General features: G+C 40.1%; 1 protein-coding gene across 1 annotated transcript in view; it reads left to right on the plus strand.

Moving 5' to 3' along the window:
• The window catches only part of Kcnd2 (potassium voltage-gated channel subfamily D member 2), a 487,521-nt gene that overhangs the window by 456,408 nt on the left and 13,010 nt on the right, over window positions 1–18,103 (plus strand). Inside the window, exon 2 of the mRNA XM_075953496.1 lies at window positions 13,749–13,911. Coding sequence (XP_075809611.1) covers window positions 13,749–13,911 — 163 coding nt within the window. The remainder of the gene's footprint in view (window positions 1–13,748; window positions 13,912–18,103) is intronic.

Genomic DNA, 18,103 nt, shown 5'->3' on the forward strand with positions numbered 1-18,103 from the left:
TTTATTGTCTTAAACATAAAGTTTTAAAACACAAAACATAAAGTAACTACTTACTTGTCATATTCAATATAAGTAGTTATGGTCAATGTTAGGAAGTTAGATAAAAAATATTTTTATTGGATTCTACTTTATAGAATCTAAGGAAAGCAAAACTAAAAATGGCCATTTTCCTTCTGACTTCAGCACGTTAATTTGTTCACGAGGTCCCCAATCCCTACACAGAGAGAAGCTTCATGGATGCATATCGGCATGCCCATCGTGGGCGGATGTGGAAGGAAATTAATCCTGCATTGTGCTGTGGTCAAGCTCTATTTAAGTAGTTCTTCAGTGAGGATCAATACAGGGTCTCCCAGGCACAATGGCTGGCTCCCTTCCCTCTTGCTAGACAAACAAATGTCTTTTGAAAAGTCAGTCCACGATAGAGGGACAAAAAAGCTTTCTCTGGGCACATCCAGCCCTGGCTGAAACTTTTGAGAAGCATAAATCTGGGTTTCAGTGCCCCACCGTCATCTCTAGATCCCTTTCTTGCATTTGTATACAATTGTCCTCTCCAACATCTCATTCAAAACTACCTTTATTTCCCAGATGTACACATGTGAGTTCAAAAGCTTCGTGTGCGGCCACTCTGGGGAACTATTACATTTTATCAAAGACAAGAGTTTCCCTGGCAGAATGAGCCTCTAACTGCAGACTTTTAGTAAAGTAAGAAGGTGTTTGAGACATGTCCCCGAATGGAAGACATCCCAGAATCATCACATAGTCTACTCACTCATAAGACCGTGCTGTTGCTAGGAGCTAGAAGTTACTGGAAGCCTCTCCACAACACAGCCCTTCTGTTTATTGCTTGACGTCCTCATTTTTATTTTTCTAATTTCAGTTCAAAACTTGCCACCTTATAGAGGCATTTGCCAAGACTGATGGACTCCTAGGTACTTTCTGTGGTAGCAGTTGTGTTTCCGTAACCATTCCCCGTGTTTGTCCACTAGGGGTCACTAAGAGCAAGAAAGCTGTTGTCCACCTGTTTCTTCCCCCTCTTAACAAAGAGTTAGGAGTATAGGTAGTGCCGCCTGTGCCCACCTCCTGCTCCAATCTAAAGTGGCAAATTACAAACACGATAGCGAGCCCATGACTGCTGCATCTCCTGTAACCTGAAGGCAGAACTGTCCAGAGGTAGCAGAGAAAGAAGAAAGAGAGCTAGGAAAACCCACCGAATAACCTTTCCTCTTGTCCCAGGAGTGCCTTGCCAAAAGTCAAGAAGCAGAAAGGATTTGAGAAAATAATGTTTATCCGAGTTGAGGTAAGGTTTTAGTGAATGATGTCAAATCCTCCTTGAAGAAACGGCAATTAGCCTTTCTATCGTGGCTAACCTGCATGAAGAATGAGCCTTCTAAGTCAGGATTTGACAAACCATGGGTCAAATTCTATCTGTCTCCTATTTATGAAAAACAGAAGTATAGCAACAGTATAAACCATGGGTAAATGTAGATGAGTTTTTACATATTTAAATGGTTAGAGAAAGTTGAAAGGATACTAATTTTTCAGATATAAAATTAGTTTGAAATGTAATTTGAAGTGTCCATAAAGTTCCCTGGGTTGTACTCATACAGGATCATACATGGCTCAGAGAGAATTTTGTTCTACAACAGTAAAGTTGAATGCTTATGAAAGGAAGCATCCTGGGAGGCCCAATCAGCGTGTCCTCCTGCCCTTTTCCTGTGTTCTGAGAGAGCTATGCTAGGAAAACGCAGGCAAGGTGATGCTCGGAAGAGGGCAGGCAAGGCAATGCTGCTGCTTACAGTCCCGCACTTCTTAGTTGTTTTGTTTCGTTTTGCTTGCTTTTGTCAACTTGACACAAACTAGTATTGCCCCCACCCCTGGCGAAGACAGAGCCACAGTTGAGAACATCCCTCCTTCAGATTGACGTGTAGGTAGTCTTTGGGATGTTCCCGTGACAAATGATTGATAAAGGAGGCCCTAGTCCACGGTGGACAGTCCCACTCCCTGACTAGGTGATTCAGGGTTATATTTTCATGGTTGAGTGGAGTTGAAGTAGCCCTTAAGCAGCTTTCCCTCCATGGCTTCTGCTTTGTTCCTGCCAGGACGTCGCTCAGTGATGGACTGTGATGTGGAAGTATAAGATAAAGAAGTCCTTTCTTCCTCCAGTTGCTATCAATAAGGGTTTATCCCGGAAATAGAAAGCAAACTAGAATACATCATTTTTAAGAGAAAGAGAATATATGAATGAATGAATGAATGAATGAATGAATGAATGAATGAATGAATGAATTGGGGATGGGGGAGGATGATGCAGTAAAGCCAGGCATGGAGCATCCCCCCTAAGGGTAAATGTCAGAGGTGTGAATGGGGTAATTAACAATTGTCTTCTGTAGAAGTGGAGTCAGGCAGAGCAAGGCTGGCAATCAATAGCCTCGGGCATCCTGAAGGAAGAAGTTAAGAAAGGACGCATAACAATATTTAGAGACCTGCAACAATGTTAGTTCAATTATTTGTTTCTTGTTCTAACTTCTGTTGTTGAGTGGGAGAGCTTTAGGGGAAAACGGGAGAGCCCAGTGTTCAATCTATCCTCAGCATCAAAATACTCAATTCATAATGAGAACTAGATAAATTATTAGAGAATTGATAGGAAAACAGGAAAAGGGAGCAATATATTTAAGAGCTGTGCTTGCTTCTAGCTTTTATCAGTTAATGTATTTTCCTTCTTGTGCATGGTAGTTCATTAGTTTAGGTGCTTGTTTCTGTGAAATTTTATTTCTACTTATAAAACCGCTTGCAATTGTTTCCAGGAATGTACTGTTGTTTCAAATTTCGGCATCTTTTCTTATAATGAAACTCAACCACCGTTGATCACAGAGCACTGTTCTCGGGTTCCTGGAGTATTGACAACCCCACAGGCTCTACCCTACAACTGCAAATACACACTATCATAAGCCCGCATTAGCAGGAGACGCATCTAGTTGTCAAACAGAGTTTGAGAGTATCTTTGCTATTCACACTAATGACACCCATAATAGCATCACTGTGTTCTTTCTTGCTCTTAATTTAGTGCACACATCACATCATATATTTCCACTTTATTGCAAGAACCCTCATTGGCAATCTTATAGTCTCCTTTAAGCATAAGATATTTTGAAACGTACATTTATAAGTAACAGCCAGTCTCTGGTATGTTTAGCCATAGACTTTCATGATTGTAATAAAAACTAACAATAAACCTAACAACAGAAAGAAAAGACTTCTACCACTGAAAGAGGCATGGTCAAATAAGCTAATTGTGACACTGTTCATTTATAAAGGCAACCTGGTTCACATGTATTCACCTGCCTTGAAAATATGACTTTAATTTATTACTGATGCCATTCTCGGTGGTTCTGTTCTGAAACAATTTGTTCTAATTAAGAGCCCCTTGCCAGCACTGAGTCACCACGAAGCTTGGAAGCCCCTGAGACCGGCTTTCATTACACAGTGTGCCCATTTCACACAAGTGGAACATTTTTACAATCACCGAATCCAATTTACATCTTTATAATATTGCTTTCCATCTGGGTGGTTTTTTTTTTCCCCTCTGCATTCTACCCAAACAGAAATCCTGATTCCTTATCCTGTTCTCTGCTCCGATTGGCGTGCCCACTCCTCCTCCACCCCCGCCCGAAACTGAAAACCCTGGAGCCTGCCCTGGAAGAAGGTATAACCGTCTCAGGGTTTAAAGTGAGGAAGCTGAATGGTGTGTAGTTGTTCAAAAACACAGTGACATGTGTCGCTGCTCCCAGTGAAGTAGTCTCACTGCTCGGGTTCACATTCTAGCAAATACTCTTTCTTAAAGAGTAAGAGCTGGGGGAACCAGCAAAACAACAGCCTCTCCGCGTGTGACTCAGAACCCTTGTGGTTGTCTCAGGAAGGTCAAGCCAGTCAGTATCCTAGCATAAGCTGTGGAGGGGTTCAACCCCAATCCAAACAAGCAACAATGAAGCGCTCATGGCCAGTGGGCATAGCAAGTTTTCTTTAACCTCTTCTGGGAGGTTGACTGCTTCACAGTGGATGGCTTCACACCCCAAAGAGCACCAACTGGAGCTTATGGATGGAATGAATTAAAAGGGATGTAAAGTTGGGGATGAGTAGGGAATTGGGGCAGAACGTGGAGGAGTTATGAGATGGAGTTAGGGGTGCATATGAATATGCTCAAAATGCATTGTGTAACATTCTCAAAGAATTCACAAGATATTTTTAAATAAGATGAATGTAATATTGCCTTAATGTCTACAGTAGAAATTAGCAAGCTACCTAGGCCAATCTAGCATCGCATTTGTGTTTCAAAGGACCACATGTTAAGAATTATTTGTACACTCTTCAAGTACTTTTAAATATTAAAGAAGTATAAAATGATGTTTGACACCCCTTCCCCCCCCAAAAAAAAATCCAATACCTTTGGGTCTGGGCCCAAATACTGCATTCTACCAAAACAGAAATGTTGATTCTGAGGTGTGAGCTGTGCTGGATTTGGAGAAAACACTCTGAGTTGTGGCCTCCTGGTCCCCTCAGTTGTGCAGATGCCAGCAGGTTGCAGTTCCCTAGGCTGGAAGCATCGGCTGTTCTACCTGGGAAAGGTAGTCAGTGGGCCTGCAGGAGGCTGTGGAAGAGGGGCATGTGTTTCTGCTCCTGTTCTGCATCTTGTAAGGTGGCACATATAGCCCCCGTGGCTCTGGTTCTTCCCCTGACTTCACACGTTTCCAGCTTCCATTAAAGCCTTTAGCCCCCAACCTCTCCTCACTCTCGCCCAACCCCTACTCATGGTGACTTCTTGTGTTGAGGATTGCAATCTGCTCTGCAATGTTACAGCCATGCGATGGAAATTCCGCTATCAAGCCCATTCTCCTGTGAAGACGGGAAGTGATGTTTTGCTTAGAATGTGAGCACAAGCTGTATTTGTAAAGGTATTATGTTATAGTAATTTCCCGTCTGGAAACCTACATGCAGATAGGAACATGGAAAGGGGGTGTAAGAGTTTGTATGTTGACTGTCCTTGTAATACAGGATTTTGTCTGCAATTTTTTTAAAAGTTTAATTCCCAGCTTTATTTTCATGCAATAGAGCTCTATTTTTTCTTCTTTAAATATATCTGGAGACAAATGTTATTCTACAGATTTTTTAAGTTGTTTTATATTTAAGCTTGGATACTTTGCTGTTTGATTTAAGCTTAGCGTTTTTGTTGGTGAGTTTTAAACAGATACAATGAGAAGACAACCGTTAAAGCATTTTATAGATAATTATGGCACAGTCGAACTATACAAGTAGAGACTTGAAGTTATTTAATACTCTCCTCATGTATATCTTCCATAATTGATAGAATGCCCAATCAATTCTTTAATCTCTTCTGAAAAGACAAAGCAATCTAGACCTTGAATGTATATAGTATCTTCATTTAATCTTAGGAGTTAACTTGGCCTCACATTGATCAAAAAAGACTTACTCTCCTAAGACCTCTCATGTAAACATGAGCCTTTAGTTTCTCATCAAAAATAAAGTCCCTTTAAGGATATAGACAATTTCCAGACTAGCCTGAAGAATGGGATTTTAGTGTAAATATCAATTGTCTTTGGGAACTGGCATCGTAGTTTGAGTCTGGGGAAATAGCTCATTGGGTAAATAAAGCACCTGCTAGGAAAACACGAGGACCTGAATTTGAATTCCCAGAATCTATACAGATATCTGCATGGGAAGAAACAGAGTCGGAGGCTACCCTAATCATGCTAGCTGTATAGACTAGCTGAGTCAGTGAGCTTTGTGTTCAAATAAAAAAAAATACCTCAAAATATAAGGTACTGAATGATTGAGGAAGACACTGATGCCATTTGCTCCCTTACAGACATACAGTGTGTACTTACACATATGAACACATAACACACATACACACACGCACACACACACTCACACATGGGTGTGTGCACGCATATACACACACAGCATAGCACACGCAAAAGCACAGCTCCTCTGGGCTCCTTTCTTTAGTATTGAAACAATGACTATGTACATGAAGCTGCACATTATTCATCTGTAAAATGTTCTGAAGTTCCAGCAAGAGGACTCAGTGGGGAGAAACAGCTGACCTGAGTTTCCCAACCCGAGTTCAATACCCACAGCTCTGATGTGATTAGAGGGGAGAATCACCTCCCACAAATTGTCCTTGAACTTCCACGCACACACAAAATGAATACATTTTTTTAGCATCAAGTTTCTAGTTAGTGGCTAGGCCAAAAGATGCGCAAATTATGGACCAAGGTGAACCTTATGTTTGGACTCATGGCTTGTAAGAATGTGGTCTAAGGTGGTCAGACTTAACCTGGACCTGCACTTCAGAATAGGAGGGGCTCAGGCCAGGGGACAGGGTGAAGAAGAAGGGATGGAATAGAGCTATATTGCCAGAACTGTCGGAAGGCATATGGCTTGGAATTATCTTATCTCCTCAGATACTGCAGGTTCCAAAAGGGATTCATTCTCTGCCCCACAGAGTCTCACAAGCAGTTGCCATTTTATGTATTCTTTTCTGTAAGACCTACAAACCAGACAATTTGCAAAATTATCAGGACTGTCTGGGCATAATTAGAAATTAGAGATGTGTTAGGTCATTACTGGATAATCCATAAGTAATTTGAAAAGCATAGTTGAAAATAAAATAGGTAAATACTTAATCGCAAATTGAAAGTGTCTTGAGGCCTGTAGTAGCTAATAGGTTTTAGACTATTCGAATTCAAGTGAGATAAAATGAAAACGTTAACAATAAATAATTCCGTTACTGGCTTTTCAGTTATCTGACTAACATCTGAAATGTATGTGATGAAGGCCTAAACCTAGGGGCTAGCTCCTCCTCCCCTGCCTTTGGCAAAGGCGCCAAGGGGCCTTTGGATAATTTCCAAAGAAACATCTCCATGGTATCTGCAAGTGACGGAGAGGTCTAGCCAGATGAGCAACACTGTAAGAAGCAATCATGATTTGCTCTTTCAGAAAGAACCTCAGGGAAGGATGGGAGAATGGGTTTCCTGCACAGAGGTGGTATTCTATCAAATTGAGGGACGGAGGCGGAAGTGACAGAGGCAGGAAACTGAAGAAAGCCACTGTGCAAACCAGCCTCATAGCACTGCCTAGGACACTTCCTGGAAACTGGCCCCAAACAAAGTGATCATATTTGTGAGAGCCTTGACCTGCTTGCTGGGATAATTTTATGTTGGTGAATGACATTCCCCTGATGCATTCCCCAAGTAAAACCATGGTGGACCCAGCTTGGCAAAGTGAGCACCATACAGTGATCTTTCCAGAAGACTGCTAGGGCTCACAGTCTAAGATTAGCAGTGGCAAGACCAGTAAAATGAAAAAGTCAGCCATTTCCCAGGACGATGGGAGAGATTAAGATAGCAAAGAGTCATGATTCATGCCCATTGCTGAGCATCTGAGGTCGCAAAATCTATCAAAAAAAAAATGTCAAGGCATTTCAAAATGCTGACCATAGTCACCTGTCTTATGCATGTGACAATAAAGGCATGTAGGGAGTAGGGAAGTGTCTAGTTTCTATACCTTTGTCTTGTTTAAAGATTGCAAGTCTTGGAGATACAAAAAGCATGATGCATTGATGTGGAATTGAACCAAGTTATCTGGGCATTAAACACAGTGCCAGAAAGGAACCGAAAAATTAATGAGCTGACCTGTTCCTGGGTATGAGAAAGAGAGCAGGAGACAAGAATCTCTTCTCGGTCCCTCCCATATTTCTTATGTTCCATCACACATCACCTTGACTGGTTTATTTAAGCAATAAATGTTTATTGTGCTCCAACTATTTGTTGAGCAATAGACAAGGTTTGTACTAAAGTTGAGTTTATGATGATGACATCATCCTTGACCTATTGGGCATCATGGTTTAGCAAGAGAGAACAGTCCTGTAAAAAGAAAAACTAACTGTGGTTTGTTAGTTGAAAAATACAAAGAAAGCGAGAATAGGTAGACTTACTGGACCCCCAGAAGAAGGTCAAGATGTTCATCAAGTGAGAACAGATATTTGTAATTTATCACGGTTAAACTGTAGTTTTCCCATAAGATTCATGTAGTGGGAATGCAAATAAGTTTGTTCTAGAAAGAGCATAATTACAGAGTTATATTCTTTCAGGCAAGTCCAACCTGCAGCCCAGAGTTTCCACTTGTCCCAGGACGTTAATGAGCAAATGATAATGTTGTGTGTATTGTCAAAAGGTTAGACACACCTGGTCTTAGAGTGATGGAGGAAAATGCTATGTTCAGGTAAAAAAAAGGTTTCTGTGTCTATTACAAGATGTTGTGTGTGTGTGTGTGTGTGTGTGTGTGTGTGTGTGTGTGTGTGTGTGTGTATAAGTAGCACAGGGGAACAAGTGGTCCAAAGGTGAAACGCTATTGGGGTCATGGCTCTTTCTTACAGGTGACAGAATCTAGGGCTTTCCTGCCAAAGAATGGCATAGGCAGACTTACATACAGCAGAAAGTGGACTCCTGACAAGAAAGACAAGGGTCAAAGCAGAGAAAAAATACCCTGTGTTATCCCACAGCTGGGAAAACCATTCCTACTGGAGTTTAGCCATAATTTTGTTTGCTTTCAACGTGTGCCTCACAATAATCAATTATGCATTATGCTGTCTTAACTTTAAAAAATAATCAAAAGCTTCTTTGAAAATAAGAAAGCATTCTTCAGACAGGACTCTAAAGTCTTTTCATGTTGGCATTCATTTAGGCAATAAATACTTTTTGGGACATGACGTTACAATCATCTGTTCCGTTTATGAACTTTAAAGCCTTCCTTTCATGATGCAAAATGCAGAAAGCTAGTAGAAAGGAAATGAGAGATGAGAATTTGTTTGTTAAAAAGTCAGAAGCCAGTGAAACCCAGTCAGTAAGGCTGAATGAAGCTACATGGACTTGGTGAAAATGTTCAGTCCATGGGCTGAAGGCATCTAAGCTCTGCCACGCTTCCCCCTCTATACCCTGTCCTTAAATGTCCCTCATGCTCACCCTAAGGGTCCTAGTAAAAAGTTTCTTGTTTAAAATTGTGCTTTGGTGATAACACACACTGTAGGAGATGATTTATCTCTTTAGAAGAAGCAAAATATTGTCAGTATTACTCTGCATCCTTTTGGCAGCACCTTGAAATTGGGTAATCTATGAAATTGGTGGGATTTTTGTGCTGTTTCACTATTTCCAGAGTAATAAGATGCCCAAAATATATCCTAAATGTTGAGCTTGTGTAGACCAAGATAAGGGATCTGTGTAGGCAATTTACTCGAAATACTTTTCCGGATCTCAGCTTGTGAAGACCAGAAAAGACCTGGTTTGTTTCCAAACTTTCGTTTAGGTTTTTATGCCCCCTAGTGGACAGTTAGTGTTTATGCAGTTGTAAAATCACGGCGATAATTTGAGAGCCGTTCTTTTATTCAATTGAATTCATACGTTTATCAACAATATATGACACTCAGATCCCCATAATTGTTATCATGTTTTAAATGTTACTCATCCATGATAACTTAACCAAAAGACCTATAATTATGGAAGAGAATCTAGTTTGTTTTTGCTTTGCTTTGTTTTTCAACTCTTAAGGACTCTGTCATAGAGTGATTGCCCAGCGTGAGTGAGGATTCCCTCTCCAGCAAAACAAACAAACAAACAAATTAAAAGATCTAAGGAAAGAGAAATAATGTGAATGGGTAGAACTATCTTCTGGACAACCCCTCTGATCTTTATTCATGAATTCCCTGAATATCTATTTACTTCCAGTCAAGACCTCTAGTTGTGAAAGAGAATCTTCTAGTTGCCCCTCCTTCGGTTAATAGTGGCTCACAATACTTGGAAAATGTATTTAAAGTTCTCAAACTATGTAGAAGAGAATTACTGGCTCTTAGGACAAAATAGGCAAGCTCAAAACTAGCATAGCTTTTAGGCAAACGTTGACTTCAAAATGTCAAAGAGAAATCTTACCACTGAAATTAATACCAGGGCCCCTCTGGCAAACAAGTTCTGTACCACAAGCAGGTGTTATATGGCAACACTTTAAAAAAGTCATTTGCTATTTGCAAACATTGCAGCTACTAAAAAACTATCCATCAAATGGTGATCCTTCTAGATTGCAAGAAGATGGCAGAAAATCCATGAATAACAATGCCACTGAGACCCTAAGGGATAGAAATATTGGTTAATAAGTAATCCAGTCTCCAGGTCAGAAGAAATTGTTTCTTATACCTCTTGGATTAGCACTCAAGCCAAAATAAAAATAAAACCTCAAACACACAAAAATCAGTCACAGAGAGAGAGAGAGAGAGAGAGAGAGAGAGAGAGAGAGAGAGAGAGAGAGAGAAGAGGAAAGAAGAGGAGAAAGGAGAAGAAAGCAGTAATCATTCAAATATACCTCTAAGAACTTATTTCTGCCCAGATAAGCTGTCCTTATTTTAACTGTTTAGTAGTTGATACACGGTATGGTGGCTCCATCAACAGTCATGATTCTTCTGGGCTTCACTGCACCTGCGTGGGATCCAGCCATTCTATTCCTCATACCAGGCAACTTGTGACTTTTCATCATTGAACAACAAAATAAGCAGGGGAGAAACTGAACATCGGGATTATTTTAACAACAACATTTTCTTCCTTTTGGATGAAGATCCCTTCTGCGTGTGTGACTGTTTTTTAAATACCATTTCTGCCTTCCCTCTTAGTATTCATGGAAAATAGATTTGCACATGAAAAGCCATGACTTTACTAGGAAAGTGAGGCATTACAGTGCTTTTCATTTATTATATGAACATACATATATAGTCCTCAGGTCAGATAGAAAGCATATGAATAAAAAAAAAAGTCATCTGCCATTTAGAGTTCAAAACTACGCAAAAATGATTTTTCCTTTTTTGAGATCTCTATGCCGTAGAATTTTTGTAAAAATGTCAAATGAAGAAAATGAATGGATATTAATAAAATTTGATTTATAATATGTTGTGCCTAAAAACTAGTAATTTTGTCATGCCTATATAAACTGAAAATGAGAAGATTAATAAACAGTCAAATAGATGATTGATGCATGCATGTGTATATACAGACACACAGGCATACATAGATAAATAAAAAATAAATATATAGCCGGGCGGTAGTGGCACACGCCTTTAATCCCAGCACTCGGGACACAGAGGCAGGCAGATCTCTGGGAGTTCGAGGCCAGCCTCGAGCTAGCTCCGGGACAGGCACCAAAGCTACAGAGAAACCCTGTCTCAAAAAACCAAGAAATAAATAAATAAATATATGTAGATTCACTTTAGTTCTTTTCCTGACTAATCGTATTGTACCATTTGGGACTTTGAGTAAGTAGAAGAGATGCGTGAGTTCAATGACTTTGCATGAAACTTCAGACAGTAGTGGAGAAGGAAGTCCTTGGGAACCAGCACTTAAGTGTGTTCTGACTGTAGCTTGTGTGTCTGCATGTGCTGGGGAAAGTGCTGCTGGGGCATGAGCAGAGCCAAGGTCACAGTGAAGGTGTCTGATGCAACACGAGCGAATGCTGCTGGAAACACTTCTAATTTGTTACCGGTTTGACTTTTAATCAATTTCTGATCTGGGCCGTGTTCAGAAATCTTGCACCAGTTCTGCAGCCCTACATGGAGACACAGAAGCTGGGCAATAATTAACGCTGTACGGACATTCTGGTGCAGGAATTTGAATTATCATGAATTAGCTTAACTTCTGATCACCTACAAACACTAGAATGAGTAACTAAAGACTCAAAGAGCCCCAGGGGGATCCTCAAATACGATGCTGGTCAGCATCTGTCTGTTACCGTCCCTGCCCTGTCCTCGGCCAGCTTCTCCCCATCTACAGGTTAACATAAAAATGTTTTCTCACAAGAACCATGTTAGTAGGGGTGATCATTTCCCAATAAATTCCTGGAAATGCAGTATTCTTTCCCAAGAATTAAGCCTTAGACAACCTCTATTATTAAAGAGGAAAACAATGAATGCATTTAACTGATATACAGTAAGAGCCTACTTCATGCTAGAAAGAGATAAAGTCAAACAGCTCTCACTCTTTCAACTTTATTTTTATGAAGAATGAAAAATAAGGAGAAAATATCAGACTAGAGATGTAGCTCAGTGATGTAACCCCTGATTAGCATGTATAATGTTCAATCCCCATTATCCCAAACCAAAAAAAAATATGTATTATATCACATGTGGACTGTGAAAGTAACAAAATGAGAAGTTGTCATGGAACATGATTAAAGAAAGGAATAGCAACTGTAAATGACATTAATTGGAAATAGCTTTTGGAATGAAGAATTAAGTGTTGCCACACACAAAGCAGAAGGCCAAATGTGTGCCCACAGGACAGGGAGTGTGGCAGAAACTAGTATAAAGTAGCCAGGAACTAAATAGTCATGGTATTACCATAATCTGGAGTCAAAGGGGATGAGTTTCAATTTGCTTTTGTTTCAAAACCATTGGAAGGCTGAAATAAAGCATCAACTGGTCAATTTCCATTTTCAAAGCACAGCTCTATCCATGAGTTGTATTGTGGTAAATGTGGGAAGGGTGGACAAGCTTCTCTGCTTGGTTAGTGGCCAAATGGAAGCTGAGGAAAGAGACCTATATGGGTTTTTTAATGTCTTAGTCAGAGACGAAAAGATAACTGGAAATAAGGCGTGACTCTAATCGGGACTGGGTAGCTCGGTAAGTGATGCTTAAGAATGTGGAGGGGTCAGCGTGAGAGAGTTTTGCTAACTATAGATGGCAAACTGTGAAAACTGATTTGAGAATTGACAGAGGATGCTAGAAACAGACAAGCCCTGTTTTGTCTAGTTTTCAGTTTTGTTGACTTTTAGGCATCCAGGTTTTGAAATAATCAGACCAAACCACTGAAGGTAGGAGTCTCACGTACAGGAGACCCATCCACCGAGACTGTCAGTGCAAATTAGGGTACTTCTACAGAAAACCAATCTTAAGCTATGGCGGTGATTGAAAAGGCAAAAGGATTCAAAACTGAGATATAAATTTTGCAAACCTTTAGAAATCAGATAAAGGGAAAGAAGCCAGAAAAGATGATGAGAAAGGAGCTCCCAGTGAGGTAAGAAGTTAAAAAGTACCGAAGCAAAGAACAAAGTCTTTCAGAGAACAGTCAGCTATCACACACCAGCACAGGACTGGTAAGGTTATCATGAGAAATGACTATCGGATATCACAAGTGAAGGTTAATGGGAATCTTTCAAGGTTTGTTTTCACAATGGTTGGAGCAATCCAAAGACATGTGATATACTGTCCTACTTTTCCTGTTTAAATTTCATCACCCATCCAATGCTGAAAACAATTAAGTGGAAAAGTGTGTCATCTAGACTATAAATTCCAGCATAGAAATATTGACTATTAATAAATGTTAAAAAAAAACTATGCCACATTATATAAAAGTCAAATTGAAGAACTATCATGACATCATCAGGCTTTAAATACTTGCTAGTCTGAGGGGCTTTGAAATGTTATCATCATTTTCTACAAGGTGGAAAGGTAATTTTTGCAAGTCTATATTCATAATTTCTCACTTACTAGTTTGACACCTTGCATATTAGAGTCTTGAAGCAGAAATAAAGATGATTCCCAAGAATCATTTGACCTAAATGCTAAAAAGAAGAGAACTGTTTGTAACAGAAAGAACTGTTGCCCGTGACTTATGTCAATTATTTTTCCTCTGACCCAGGTATGGCGACATGGTGCCAAAAACCATAGCAGGGAAGATATTTGGTTCCATCTGCTCTCTGAGTGGAGTGCTAGTCATTGCGTTACCGGTGCCTGTGATCGTGTCCAACTTCAGTCGGATCTACCACCAAAACCAACGAGCGGACAAACGAAGGGCGCAGAAGGTAGGCGTTGAACTGGTCCATGAAAGCAAGCAGTGACGATCTCCTTTAAAATCCTCGTCGTTCATTCAGTAATAGGTTAATGATTAAAAAAAAATCTACCATCTCAGAGGCTTAAAACAAGGTATTGTGTTTTCACTAGTGTGAGTGGATATAGATCAAGACCATGCTACTGGTCCGTTATCAGTCTAGAAATGGAAACTCCCTATGCACGGCACCGCTGCGGTCATGGGCATGATGAATCGCACTCTGCCTCCTATGGGCTTTCGTGAAGTAGCCCCAGACCCTAGCACGTCTGCTGCTTTAGCCAAAGTTGGTCACACAGCCTCTTTTAGATTAACAGTGGGCAGAGAATGGCTGCGATGGCGCAGGAGGTAGGGGGTAATTGTGAACAGACCTAATAACAGTTTATTCGGATGCACATGGTTAAGAATCATTATTAAAATATGACTTCTAGATCTAATTCATTTAGTCCTTATCCAGCAGAGATCACACAGGTTCCAAAGAAGAGAGGGCTGTGAATGAGAACCAAGATGTGTATCGCAGCTCTTTCGCTCATTTGAGACAGGAAATGGGAAAATCCTGAGCGTTTGGACCTGAGATTTTGTTTTTTGGTTCGTTGCTGTTGTTTTCCTAATAGTTTTTTTCTAGTTGTTTCCTGTACCTCTGAACTTTACTCAAGGTACTTAATCCCTCTAAAAATAATCCCAGTATGTGCTTGTGTATAAAGTGGAGAAACAAGAAAACTATGATGATTCGCAGAAGTATATACATCTGTGTAAGCTTATAGTTAATTTATAGTAACTTATAATTAGCAATATTCAATGTTTACTGATGACTCCCTATGAGCCAGGAAATGGTGTAATATTCAAATCATCATTTATGTAGTCTTCACCAAACTCCAGGATTTGGTTGCCATCATTCTGCCCACTTAATGGGTGGGAATTCTAATGTTGCTAGGAATCAAGCCATTATAAGATCATGTAACTAAAAAGTTGAAGACCAAAAAATTCAGTGTATGCCAGTCTGAGCAAGGGGAAGGGCACAAATTAGTTATTCTCTACTTCCGGAATCAGTAGAGAAGAACATCTGAGATGTAGTTTGGTGCCCATTGATGGTCCCCTTCTCTTGGGACCATCTTGAGACTGATTGGTGAGACCACGAAAATCTGATTTGGAAATCTAAGTTTAATAAAACACTTAACACTGACATTGCCTGCTTCTCAGAAAAACTGGGTGGGTGTTAGTGCATATGCCTTCCTCGTTCTACATCAAAAGAGTCATCTTGATAGAGTCCCTGCTGCTTAGAAATCACTTTGGAAATCTTTCTTGGACTTTCTCTGTACTTATAATGCTACATTTCCAGTATTCTGCATGGCCACTGCATTTTTCCCCTTTCCAGAGCATCGACTTTAAAATGCCCAAACTCCACTCATAACTACATTTCATTTGGTGCACAACCTAGATAATTCAGTGCACCTGCAAGACATCACCAGCCATTTAATGAACTACTGGTTTTCTGACTGGTCTCCTAATGGAGTTTAAACATGGTGGTCAGCAATGTGTAGCACCAGTGAAGCCTAAACCCTCAAAAGGAAACCTTTGGATAATTTCAGTGATTCCTTATAGGGACAGCACATTCTGCAGAGACCTCATTCATGTACAAGGTCAGAGAGCATTTTTCCTTCTGTTTGGCCAACATTAGAGCTGCTTGCTTTAAGGAATTCCTCCCCCGCTGGTGAACAAATTACTAGCTTTAAATTATTATCCAGAGCAGCAATAAATAATTCAGACATTTATGTGGATTTCTAATAATCCCCTAGACTGGAAATGTTAAGAAAGAGAAAGAAGGGAGGAAAGGAGCAAGATGAACAGGCATTCTCTGCCGTTCCCATCCCTTGCAAGACACATCTGGAGCAGAGCTCTGAGAACTGGTTCCAGGCACCTCTACAAGGGACTTTCGAGTGGCTCTAGCCACACAGCAAAACCCCTCTCCAGGGCACTCACAGACACTGTCTGAAAAAGCAATCATCCTCCCAAGAGCTTAACTCCGACCATTTACCTGTCTCCATTCTAGGCCTTCTGTTAGTATAAAAACTACTTTCAAACAATCAGAAGCACAGATAGCTGTGGGTTGTTTTTATTCTTCAAAGAATATCATGTATAACAACAAAAAAATGAGAATATCTTTTTAATATTAGGATTTCCTTAAAGCAAGCCATTCTAAGGCTAAACAAGTTCAAAGAAAGCCTGCTCTGATAGATGCTATAAATGCATTCTCCACAGAATGTGCCCTGCCTGAACCTACACAAGCCCATGGCCAGTCCCTCAAGAGTTACCTTGTGAGAGATTATACTTTACTCATGCTTTGGACAAGCATGTTGAAACTCCATGATGGGACCAGTTACAAAGTGAGGAAAATGCTTGCAAGTATTTATACCTTAATAAATTTGAAGACCAAAGCTAAATAGATGTGATAAAGCACAATAATTGACAAGTGTACTTCATGAATGTGTTTTCGGCATTTTCAAACTGTTGTTTATATTCTAAACTTCTGCCACAGTGTAATGAATTCTGCATGTGACTACTAGAGAAATAGACTTAATAAAGCCAGATAGAATAACCTAATATAGTATGCCCAGTAAAAAGCCTGCGACCCATAAACTAAGCATAATCTCAGGACGAACGTGTATATTAAATAAAATAAGTTACCAAGGACTGTTTCCTACTTTCTATCTTGAGAGACTGGAAACAGAACAGACTATATTTCCATTAGATTAAGATGATTTATGTTAATCTGTGTCTGGATCGTCGGTGAGCAGATATCACAGGTGCAGAAAAATAACCAATAATTCAGTCAAGCAAGCAGGCTACTCAGGAACAATTCAATAGCAGCAACACTCAAATGGACCAATTAAAATAGTATTGTGAAATTGTTGTTTTCTGTGTATGGGTCTGTGGCTGGCTCCAACCTTAAACAAGGAAGGAAACATACATTGCATGTGTGTGAGAGATTTACTGCCAGTACTGTCAGGGGATTTCCCTTCTAGGCCCTTCCGCATACCGAGTCCTGTTTCCTACACACTCCCACCTTCAAAGCAAATGCATAATTTACTCCATTCTTCTCAACCCTTGATAGTCTTTACTCAATACCAACCTGGGAGCGAAGGCAGGCACCAACTGTGGTACCCTGTTCTACCCCAACTACTGGCAATTGCACCTTATTAGATTTATTTTTTATTCAGTCATTGAAAAGTCAGCATATTAAATAGAGTTTATTTGCCAGAAGTAAATCTTAATAGGTAGAATACTAGATCATAAGGGTGATATTTTGGAGCCAGAAGTTATCCTGTTTTGAACTATGAATGAGATTACATAGTCGTATGCCTGTTCAAAGCTAACATGAATTTGCCACACAATAATGATAATCTGATAATACCAAAACAACTCTCTCCATCCAGGGTTTCTACTATGGAGGATTTTAACGTGTCATTGTATTCATCATCTCTTGCAAAGGTTTCGTCATTATTTCAGTTTTACAGAGGTCTTTCATGTGATCACACACCTATTGGTTTAATTCCAAGACCAGAACACTTTAGCATTATTCAAATATATAAAATCTGAATATCCATATACATTAAAATATTAACATATATAGTATATATGGATGACCTTGCCTCTGATGCCCTCTCGCATAGTCCCCTGTGTGTCTCTCCTCGCTGTGAGTCCTCTTGCTCACTGTTTGTTTCACTCATTCATTCCACTGAGCCAAATCCCGGCACGGTGCCTGCCAAGGCTTCCTCTCTGGGATTACCCACACGTTAGAACTGGGAATAGCACACGGTCTAAGATGCTCTCTTCCACTCGCATCATGCATGGCTTTGGCTTGACTCATTTCTGGGGCAGCTATTTTCCTTAGCAGATGGAAATGATCCAATAAACTCCTTCAGACCTTCAGAACGGGCAACGCTTGGTGTGCTAAATCCACATGGAACGTTTGAGCAGTGAGTGGAAGAAACAAACTCTGGTGTGATGTCTGGACCACCTGGTTTAGGCAGGGAATGTGGGGGGCCAATATTTTAGGAGTGATGAATTGTCTCAGGTTAGTAAGATGAGAGACATTCTTTCAATCACTGCCAGGGATACCTCTATTTTCCCAAAGAAGTATTGAAAATATTTTTTTTTGATTCAGTAAC

This window comes from Microtus pennsylvanicus, chromosome 19 (assembly GCF_037038515.1).
Source record: "Microtus pennsylvanicus isolate mMicPen1 chromosome 19, mMicPen1.hap1, whole genome shotgun sequence".
Lineage (NCBI taxonomy): Eukaryota > Metazoa > Chordata > Mammalia > Rodentia > Cricetidae > Microtus > Microtus pennsylvanicus.